At 40.0% G+C, this 11,827-nt stretch overlaps 1 protein-coding gene across 1 annotated transcript; it reads right to left on the reverse strand.

Moving 5' to 3' along the window:
• Nucleotides 1-9,971: 9,971 nt before the first annotated feature.
• LOC123306912 lies at nt 9,972-11,360 on the reverse strand. Its single transcript, XM_044889113.1, has one exon. The coding sequence runs from the start codon at nt 11,358-11,360 to the stop codon at nt 9,972-9,974; it is 1,389 nt and encodes a 462-aa protein (XP_044745048.1).
• Between the last annotated feature and the right edge of the window lie 467 nt (nt 11,361-11,827).

Consider the following 11,827-nt stretch of genomic DNA (forward strand, 5'->3'; position numbering starts at 1 on the left):
AAAAATGGAGATAACCAGAATTCCAATTGATTGTTCACGATTGGATCTGCTCGTTTATGAGCAGAAGATATTTCCAAAAATTCTAATATTTTGTTTTTTCCCTGCATGTGAAATTTTGATTTCATTTTAATCTATAAAATGATTACACGTTATACAATAATCAGAGGAGCCATTTGAGGATTTGGTTTTCAAAATTGCTGCATCTGCTTATGTTACTCGAGTGATACATCAAGAAATATTTCAATGAGAAATACTAAAGTTCTGTTGAATGAATAGGAAGGGACGAACAGGAATGACATCGGCTTAAGGTTACAAGAATCATTATTTCAGTTCTTTCATTACTTTATTACTTCATATCGTCTTTCCCTAATGAAATAATAATCTTCCGGCTTGTTCCATTTTCTTATTTCCTGAAATAATCATTTCGGTTCACCCCCTGCTAACCATGAATTTCAAACTCAGGGCGTATTGCATTAAATATACTTTGCTTAATTGAAAATTGGGAAAATTCAATAGAAGTAAATTGGCGATATGCACCGCTACAAATACCTACTTTGCGTACTTTTTTATAGAGAGTAATTCTTCGTTTAATATTTGAAATGGATTTACGTAACTTCAGATGCACGAAACCTGTCATTAGCAATCATTACATAGTGAAAATATCGTAACCCAATGCGATATTTATTTATATGTATACAGGGCGAGTCGTTGACGGGTACAAATATTTCAACGGTAGATTTTTTAGGTCCAAATTAACAGTGATAAAAAGATATAGCCATTTTTAGTTTTCATGATGAGCTGTGCCACCCCTGGGACAACAAAATTACCTTCAGAAGAACTAGTTAAATCTGTGACACTACACATCTGTGGTTCTTTCGAAAAGAGTTGCTAAATATTCATTAGATAGCCTCCAATTTAGTTTTTTTCAGGAAACCTGTACCTCATGTCGCAGTACCTGTAAAGTCTTTGGAGGATGGGTTAAAAAAAGTAATCTTTTTTCAAGTTGATCCAGACGCCTCTTTGGTGTAGACCATAGGTGTCTATCGGGAACCCTGTAGGGTTCGGCGAAGTAGAAGCTAGTGCCGGCTCGGTCCTCTCTATGGAGAAGGGATGCGTTGGCATACTCCACCAACTTGAGAGCCCTCCTGTGTCCCCTGAACAGTCCACTTCCACGCTATTGTCCCTATTTCCAGACTCTGAAAGCTGTCTTTATAGCCACCTCTGTAACCACAAGTCCACCAAGATAGAAGTCCACCACACCATAGATGCGTAGGTAAGTATAGGCCTCACCACTACAGTTTACAACCAGTGCATAATGCGTGGATTGAAGCCCCATTCCTGACCAGGTAAGAGAGTAGGGCACCTACTTCACAATATTTATATCCATGATGTACCGAAAAATCCAAAAAACAAGCTTGCATTATACAGAGATGACACCGGAATAGAGTGGGCCCAGAACTCAGAAGATTGGGGAATTCTAATCTGTGTCCGTCAGGAGAGATGTGGTTCGTCTTTTTGAAGATGTCCCGCTGCAATATGAGAAACAAATCCATTCAAATAGGTAATGAAATTCAATCTGGGAGGAGACCGCATCTTCTGAAACTCTTTAGGGTTGTCACTCCAGTATGTGAAACAAATTCGATTAAAAAATTGAAAAAATCGATTTGCTCCTGCGTAAATTCTTGCACTAATTTCTCAGGAGTATATCAGATTGTTGCCTGACAAAATTTCAGAGACTGGGAGTGAAAATTCTAAAAAGTTTCAGTAAATCCATTCAAGATCCTTGTTCAACCATTTACTACACCAAGCTAATCAATCACTAAGCTGCCTTGGAGAGAGATGTAGGACCAACTGAGGAGGTTACCGACGGCAACGAAGTGATTGACTAGCTTCTGGTCCGTCGATGAACAGTTCGCATAATTATTGGCATCCTGCAAACCATTGGTTCGCAATTGACCTTGGATGTGAAGCGGACCTATGAAGCCAAAAGCCTACGGCTGCAATCTTCAAATGGTTTCGTTGTCTGACAAGTCCTAGCTTTTCGTGTGAGGCCTTCTTGATTCCACACCCGACAAAAATCCAATAGGTACCGTATTCACATTTCTGTACATTCTCATGACTATTTCTCTGAGTCTCATTCACATCATCAGGTTTTTACCATCAGGTTTTCACCCGATGTTTCGTTTCGAGCTACAGTGACATAATTGTATCTTTCACAGGTGTTCCGGTTCGTGTTTCGGCGGCGCTAATTGCCGCAAGATTCGAGAGTTCGATGTGCCCACAGTACGGATAAAACCCGATGAATGATTTTTCATCCGCTCGTTTTCCGGTAGAAACCGGACGGTAAAATCCCGTCGTGTGAAAGGAGTCTAAAGGACTTTGGCGGTATGTGCTGGGGTGAGTTCACGCCATTTGAAGAATTGTTTCGTCCCACTGCTAGGGTCGGACTCATCAGGTAGGTTAATGAACCCTAGCAGCTACCTACGACAATCGCCGAAGCAGCGTAGTTTGTGCCTGCTATAAACGCCGGTTACGTCGAGGGTATAGAGTTGTGCGTCGCCGGTGGCGCCATCGTTTGGCGTATGCTGCACCGCAATAGACGTATATTCTACCCTGTGATCGCAACCGTCGTGCGCAGTGATGCCATCGTTTGGCTACCCTTGGTACCATCATGGTGAGATGAAGTATTCCTCTACCATGGGTACAACTACGCCGCCACAACACTCCCCCACCAGCGGCGCTGACTGGGGAAGCGATGCGATACGGTAGGCAGGGTACCGCCGTTTACGAAGATGGGAAAGGGCGTCTAGAGTAGCGTCAGAAATACCAGAGATGGGAGCGTGCGTTGTGAGCGAGCTATTGTCTCAACCGGTCTGGCCTTCTGGGATACGTCGTTAAGACGGCCCTCCCTCATCACGTCGGGGTCACCACTTTGGCGGTATGTGCTGGGGTGAGTTCACGCCATTTGAAGAATGGCGTGCTCTTGGGGTGATTGTTTCGTCCCACTGCTAGGGTCGGACTCATCAGGTAGGTTAATGAACCCTAGCAGCTACCTACGACAATCGCCGAAGCAGCGTAGTTTGTGCCTGCTATGAACGCCGGTTACGTCGAGGGTATAGAGTTGTGCGTCGCCGGTGGCGCCATCGTTTGGCGTATGCTGCACCGCAATAGACGTATATTCTACCCTGTGATCGCAACCGTCGTGCGCAGTGATGCCATCGTTTGGCTACCCTTGGTACCATCATGGTGAGATGAAGTATTCCTCTACCATGGGTACAACTACGCCGCCACAGGACTAACTAGCCTCGTGTATGCCCTCTATTCAAACTGCTTAGGCTGTTGAAAATTTTCTAGTCTTCACACTCTAGGCATGTTCAACAAATTAAAGTAGCTCTTCACAACATACAGGTTTGGCAACGGGTAATCTAGGGTAAGGGGGTATCCCATGAAAGTAAGTTGAAGGCGAATCGCATCAGTAAAACATAAATTTTTTAAGGCACGCCCAATTGAAATTTGCCGGCGCTCAGATGAACTGCGTTGTAATTCGTTGAGGGGAAATAGTAGGGAAATGATAGAAGGGAAATATTTGTTCTCTTCATTTCGCGCCTGGTTTTATGGGTAACTGTGCGCAGAGAACGTAAGTGTGCGCAGTGCGTATATCTCGACTATGAAATGTATGAAAGAAGGGTTCATTGGGGTGAAGCAAGGGCGCAGAATCACCAAATTAGTTTTCTCATAGAACTGCGCCGTGCGACGTTTTGTTAACTTTTTATTTGCAATCAATCAAATTTACTAGTTTTCTTATTAATTTTCAGCATCTCTGCAAATTCCTTCCAGGTCCAAGTGCCGAGTCCGATAGTGTTAAACAATATTTTATTCGATCACGCGCATATTAATCTAAATATATGTATAATAAAATATTTCAGGTTCTGTTAGCTGCTCAACTCTATACGAACTTGAATTCACATTTTGGCTTACTGGGGAAAGTGTGCGCATAGATTCATTATATGGGCATTAGTTCAGTGAGGAATAAATGACGACATTATTGATTTTCTTGGTTAAAACTCGATTGTCCTATTTGTACAGAAAAACATGAAGAACTACCAACAGAGAAATGTATCAAGTGTTTACCAGAAATGGTGGCACGAACAATAATGCACTGCTTGTGAAAAGGCGCTTCTGTATTGACAATAGACAGCATTTCTCTAATATTGTAACATTTTGATGACATTATTTTATAATTTGTTTTGATTGTGTGGTTCATTAAGCACTTCGTTCACTTACCCCGTGAGGGTGCGCACGCTTACCCGCATGTGAACGCTGTAATGAGAAAATGGGTTTTCCAACCTATTCCCTCATTTTAGAATAATTATTTTAGTTTTCATTTTAAAAAATGTTGTTTCGAATTAATTTCCGAAAAATCTTTTCGAATTTCCAATTCAGGATTTCGACATCGTTCGGAATTGTAAACATACCGTACCGTTTTTATTCCGTTTTTATTTCCTAAAAACGATGTCGCACCGTATAAAACATCCTGAATTGGAAGATAACCGAGGTTTTTTGTTCGCTAGCACAGATAAGTCGAAAATAAGACGTTTTCATCGACGCAAATTTACCGAATTTCGACTGTCGGGCACATCTGATTTCCGCACCCCCCCTGTGGGTATAAAATCAGATGTTCCCCCGCAGGCCACTTCACTTACGAGTTATTACGATTTTCGCCGGACTTCCGATTTTCACTCTACGCCGTTGAGTTCTAACATAAGTTTCTTTTTTTTCTTTTGAGTTTTGGGATCAGTTTCTTTTTGGCCGTTCAGAATATAAATTTTTTAGTTTTGTTTTCTCACCATAATTACCGTACATTCGAGGGATTTCGAGTTTTGAGTGTAAGTGGCCGAATATAGAACCAGAGGTAAGACGACACGCCGTTATATTTTTTTTTTAATATTGGAACTTCAGTTTTCCGTCGACATCCCTCTCATACCCGAGTCTGAGCTCCGCCCCTACTGTCGTTAAAGTACCCTGCTGGTGCGGACGCCCGGGGGGTACCGAGGACACTTTGGGGTGGCGCACCCTTTCCTCAGTTCCCGTCTTTTTTACCCCGTTCCGGTGTTCACCTTTACGGTTAGGGAGGCATTCTGCTGGTGCGGATGCCCGGGGAGTGCCGAACGAGCCTGAAGGTGAGCCGTCGTATTTCTGTGCTGTCTTTCATCCCCTAACCTGGCTGAAGTCCAATATCTGTCCGTCAAGTGTACGTCTCAGGTTCTGGCCGTTTGAGATCGGATCCAGTGTTATTCCGTCAGTTTTGCCCTGTAAATCTCACTGATTTCGAGTCACCGAATTTTGTAATAGTGCTATTTGTGTTCCCCTTTTTCGAATCGACAAATAAAAGTTGTATACGTTGATTCTGCCTATCATTGTGCGTCGCTAACACCCTAGACACAAGGGAACCCTGTCTCCGGCTAGTAGCTGCCAGGGTAGGTTTGCTATTCTCCCTTAAAGAATAGCTGGCGCTCGAGTCCACCGAGGAAAACCCCGTTACAACGCATTCCGACTTTCACTATTAAATTTTTTTTCGCAGAAAATAAACGTTTTTGTTTATTCACTTTTCCTAGATTACAAAATGCTCTATCTTATGAATATGTCTTAATTTTCCTAGCTTCAACATTTGAAACAGGATATGGCTTAAAAGGCAAAAGTGCGCACAGTTGCCCCGAACACACTACATCTTTTTTCTGCTAGTTGATTTTCTACCTCTAGAAAAATTTTGCGGAACCTGTATATTGTAAAACTTCGAAATACAAAATATATATGGACAACACAATATTATCGACTTCTTTTTTGTTATTGAAAACAATCTTCAACATAGAATCCACTTAGAAAATATCGTTGAAAAACCCATCATTTCCATATTGAGTTGAAATAGTTATTTAATCAACTAGGTTATTAATAAAAGCGATTAATGATTGAGATATTTTAACGTGTGAGCGAAGCGCTGCTCACACGTTAATGTTCGGGATCATTAATCGCTCAAATTAATAACCGAGTTGATTAAAAGATTTTTTCTACAAGCGTGCGCGTTCAACCTTTTTCCCGCACGCATTCCAAGTTGCAAAGAGTCACTTTGCCAAAAGGTGCGGGAAAAACGCCTGCTATTTTGAATGGATTAGCAGGGGTTTTTCCCACACGCAATTATTATAGAATAAATTAAATTCTATCATGTTTCTATGCACAGAACGTCAACGATGAGAAACCCATAGTACTGACATGTAGAATTACGTCTGTCATTATATATGAATTAATCAAATGAGATATGATCTGCTTCGTGAAATGGATATATTTATATATTTCAAGCGCTTGTAGAAAAAATATTGTTCCTAATGCCGCCCACAGACTTCGTTCTTTTCCATCCGTTCGAATCGCCGCGATTCGAACCGTCGTTCCAAAAACGCCAAAAACCGATGTGTGTGGTGAAAAACCGACGATTCGGAAGGACGGTTTTTCACCACACACATCGGTTTTTGCCGTTTTTGGAACGACGGTTCGAATCGCGGCGATTCGAACGGATGGAAAAGAACGAAGTCTGTGGGCGGCATAACTCTTGCGGAAAGTGTCTTGCCCGCACGAAACTGCCGTTGCCCGAACGATGCGAAGCAGAGTTCGGGTAAGCAGTTAAGTATCACTTTCCGCACTTGATAGGAAGATAACTATTCCGTCGACCACATTTTGAATTGAATGTGAATTCTTGATTGCAAAAATTTTCTATCGATACCTAGTCAAATTTGACACCTTATAAATTTTCTATGCTCCTATCAGAATGTTGATATTTATGCGGCCGATCGTCCATGAGTAAATCATATTGATATCGTTCCCTATAATATCTGTTAAAGAATTTGTGGAGCTGGTGGAAGCTGGAGTTGTAGTACATAGATATATTGATTACTTTTTAACCATCATAATTTTTCTGCGATCTCCACAATTCATCTCTTCTCAATTCACCCGCTAGGAACAACGAAAATCAATGCGACATACAAATAAAATAATTATTTGGGAAGCTGCTGAATACTTCTATCTTCGATTACCCATGACAAAATGCATTAATAGGAAATTAACCAATAAAAGGGTTCGTTAACAGCTAATTTCGTGTACGTTAAACAGTGCTATTATTAAGAGGTCGGCGGAAAAAATACATTCCTGGGAATTCTATCTAATAAATTCAAAAATAATGGGTGTTTTATTCTCTACGTCACTTAGCACATATTTTTTACACTTGGATCCATATTCGATTCAATGCATATCCATAGCAATTTCATCTAGCCAATGTGGGTTATATCGTAGCCTCAGAAAACTTGTAAATTCGAAAGTACACATCAGCAACTTTTGATTGAGCTTTATGAGCAGCTTATTAGAAATTGCAGCAGAACTCGATCTATCGCTTCTTCCAAAGTTCTCCTGAACCTTCCTCATTGAACGTATAATTAAGTTTCTACCCATATTCGAGGTTTACCGCTAACTAACTCATCGTCCATTTCGTAATCACAGCAAACGATCCGAGAGGATTTAAAATTTCATGCAACCGAAACTTCAATCAACGCTCTCTTTCATTTCCACGAATTTAATATTCATAAAGGCGGAATAAAAACATTAAGACGGAATTATTGCTGGCTAGAGAGAGTGCTTGAGGATTTTAACCGATGAATGGTGCTCCTCAGACAATAATACATTACCTGATAGGGTGGCTATTCGAAGGAAAATTCGTGCAGCTTTTGAAGAGATGGGATGGAATTAAAGTACATGAGCCTTTTCTCAAGTCAACACGACTCAATGAAAACTTTACGCTTTGAACGCATTTGTATTAGCTTCACCCGTATATTTTTATGTACAGGTTACGCGATCTTTCAACCTAAATAATTTTCAATAAGATGTCCGAAAGTCTGGGAATAAGACGAGTGTTCATAATGCACATTGAATGATTTTGTCAGAAAACGGCGGTTGCACAATGAATCTAGGGGTTTTTATTATGGTCCGATTCGACCGAGGTATACTACTTTCACTTTTATTTTAGCACTTGGTTGGCCATATGAAATAATTTTCTCAATTTTTTGTAACTAGAACGGAGTAAGGTTGAAACTCATGAAATGCCGTTAATGTCATAACACCGTTGCCACAACTAATATCATTTCTTCTTCTTCTTCCTCCTTATTCTTATGACCATTTCTTGTTATTTTCTGTTCATCCAGCCTCCTGCGATGTGGACGTCCAACTCTCATACCATCTCTTTGGTGGTCGGCCGGGAGGGCGCTTTGAGTTTGGCTTTTCGTTCTTTGCCCACTTTGCCCATCGATCGTTGCTCATTCTTGCCACGTGGTCTCTCCAGTTCCTGCGTCTTGACCGCACAAACCGAAAAATATCCTGCACTTCCAGTTCTTCTCGTATAACACTGCTTCTTATTTGGCCCCGCAGTGTTACTCCCTTTATTGTTCTTAGGATTTTCATCCCCGTACTTCTCATCAGAGTCTTTGTTTTGGAGGTTTCAGCATGGGTTTCTGCTGCGTATGTTAATATTGGTCTCACAGCCGTTTTGTATATACGGACTTTACTTTCTGCTGTCATATGTTTGTTCTTCCATATAATTTCTCTTAAGCATCCAGATATTCGGGATGCTTCATTCGTAATTATTATTTGTAATATCAATTAATATTACAAAAATGCCGAAAGTGATTGAAAAGAAGAAAAGACAGAGTTTCTGAAAATGCTATTTAGAATTCAGGTCCGCTCATTTAAATAGTAGGTAACCCTGATATTCTAATATCTAAAATATATCAGTCGCTAGCGAACATATTGAATGTAAGTGAATTTATATAATGTTTCATCTGAATCTAAGAGACTTTTTTTAGATGAATGTTTAAACCATCAGAAAGATTGTAAATAAAGAAGATGACAAAAAATTTCCTTCTATTGGAAAAAAAAAGTGGTGGCATTTGAGAATTTCATTTCATGGTGAATGAATGCGAAAAGTTACTACCTCATCGCAGAATAATTTCCAGAAAATTAATTTTTCTATTTTTCATTCCACTTGTTCTATATATTGTAAATGTCTTAAGGAATCAATAAATATATAATAATTATCATTATATCAAAGTATTAAAAAGAAGCAGCCATAAAGTGGTCCTGTCAATTGCTAATTCATGTGAAATTTTTGTTTTAAGGTGAAATTCCTCTTATTGTATTGAAACTTTCTCTAATTCTTTTGGCTTGAATTGGTGGAAGATGATTTCTGTTAAAGAATGTAACATGCTTGTAATTATCAGTTAATTCCTTTGAGAGACTCTTATTCCCAACCACTGCATCATATACATTTCACCTAGGGTTGATTTTTTTGGAATTTACAACTGATGTAGCGTATTCAACCTTTATTCAAAGAAGGTAACCAACATTAACTTTCTTCAAGCTAATACACATTATGTGTCAATAATTCAATTTTCTTCATAGCTAAAATGAAGATATTTTGAAACTGATCTCTTATATTTTCCATATATTCTTTTGATATATATATATATATATATATATATATATATATATATATAGTATACGGTCGTAGTATTCGAAAGCTAGGCTATGATTAAAGAGTAAACATCTTTCTTTATTTTATTACTTGGTCGACATCCCTTAACCTATTTTACTATATATATATATATATATATATATATATATATATATATATATATATATATATATATATATATATATATATATATATATATATATATATATATATATATATATATATATATATATATTTATTTTATTACTTGGTCGACATCCCTTAACCTATTTTACTATATATATATATATATATATATATATATATATATATATATATATATATTTTTTTTTTTTTTTTTCCCTTCACACATAGTCGTGGTGTTCATAGAGTTCTCGGGTGCCCGCACCAAGAGGAGCTCTGTTCACTAATTGGGTGTGACCACTCGTCTGATTATTCCGACGGTGCCCAGTATGACCGCCTTCTGCATCCAGGTGACAGTACTGGGTGGTAGCTGTAGTTCCTCCAAATTTGAGACGGTTTTCTTCAATATTAGACCATTGACACTTATTATCAAAGGCACTATATCCACTCTCCTCAACCTCCACATATCCCTGATCTGTCCCGACAGTGCCTCGTACTTACTGATCTTCTCCGCATATGTCTTTTGCATGTTATAATCCTGTGGAACTGCGAAGTCTATAATGGTGGCCGTGTTCTCTTTTTTGTTCCAAACCACCATATCGGGTCTGTTGTGTTCCACTGCTAAGTCGGTTGTTATAGAGAGATCCCAATAAACCTTCGTGTTCTCGTTTTCCAGGATGGGTGTTGGTACATACAAATGGTGTGGGGTAAAGTGTTGAATCAGGTCTTTATTGAGGCACAGTAGTTGATGTACCACCTTACCCATATTGTCATGTCGAGACAGATATTTGGTCCCTGCTATTGAGGAGCATCCCGCTGAGAGATGTTGTACAGTTTCCTCTGCACCATTGCAAAGCCGGCACTTTGTGCTTTCAACGTGTTTTTTCATTATATGGTGGGTGTAATTTCGGGTGGGTACGACCTGGTCTTGTATAGCGAAGATTGTTCCCTCCGTTTGTGGAAACAGATAGCCCTGGGTGAGGTAAGTATTAGATGCCGCGATGTCGATGTCATCCTGATGTAAGCTTGCATAAAACCTTCCATGGAGTTGTTTTGATTGCCATTTCCGTCTGAGGTCGTCGGTCGTGTTTTCTCTTCCAGGTTCGCTTTCATTTGCCTCCGCTTCAGCGTAAGAAGCTGTTTGTGCCGCTATCCATTGGTGGACTGGTAAGTGCATACTATTGAAGTGATTGTTAATATTAACTTGTTCTTTCCAACAGGTATTCTCTATGGAGCTCAGTCCTCGTCCCCCCTCCCTTCGCGGTAAGTATAATCTCTCAATGGCCGAGTTGGGATGAAGTAGTCCAAACTGGGTCATTGTGGTTCTGATCTTTCTGTCCATCTGTTGTAGGTCGGTTTTCGGCCAAGACAGTATCCCTGCTGTGTAGGTGAAAGCGGGTATGGCCCAGATGTTGATTGCCATTATCTTGTTCTTGGCGGATAGCTGTGATCTGAGTACGAGTCTTGTGCGTCTGATTAGTTCCGTTCTTGCTTGTTCCTTGTTTTCCCGTTGTTTAATTTCGAACGTTTCTTGTATCCCCAGGTATTTATATCTTTCTTCCGTACTCAGACTGATTATTTCGTTGCCATCTCGCAGCCGTATATTCTCCTCCTCTGCCAATTTTCCCCTTCTAACTATCACCGCAGCACATTTCTCCAGTCCCAGCGTCATCTTGATGTCGATGCTAAATTTCCGTACTAGTTCTAGAAGCCCTTCGAGTTGTACCCTCCCCTTTGCAAATAATTTCAGATCGTCCATATAAAATAGATGAGTGATTTTTGTTTGATCTGTGAGAGAATACCCATAAGTTGTTCTATTGAGCTTACTGCTAAGGGCGTTGAGTGCTAGACAGAACCAGGTTGGGCTCAAGCCGTCTCCCTACCTTAAGGCGGGCTACCTGTTTCCTGAAACCGAAGGCCGGCTGCTTGCAATACAGGATCAGGTGGTTCCTACCAGGTCTTACCTCAAAAACATAGCGGGACAACAACTTACCTCTGATCTATGTAGAAAATGCAAGCAGGGACGTGAACACATCCAACATGTTACGTCTGGTTGCTCAATCCTTGCACCGAGAGAATACACGGATAGACACAACCAAATGGCAAAAGTTTACCATCAGGCCATGGCACTGAAATTAA

This window comes from Coccinella septempunctata, chromosome 1 (assembly GCF_907165205.1).
Source record: "Coccinella septempunctata chromosome 1, icCocSept1.1, whole genome shotgun sequence".
Lineage (NCBI taxonomy): Eukaryota > Metazoa > Arthropoda > Insecta > Coleoptera > Coccinellidae > Coccinella > Coccinella septempunctata.

What these genes read in the sequence shown, in the direction of transcription:
- LOC123306912 (XM_044889113.1), bottom strand. Translation starts at nt 11,360, where the DNA reads ATGACGCTGGGACTGGAGAAATGTGCTGCGGTGATAGTTAGAAGGGGA.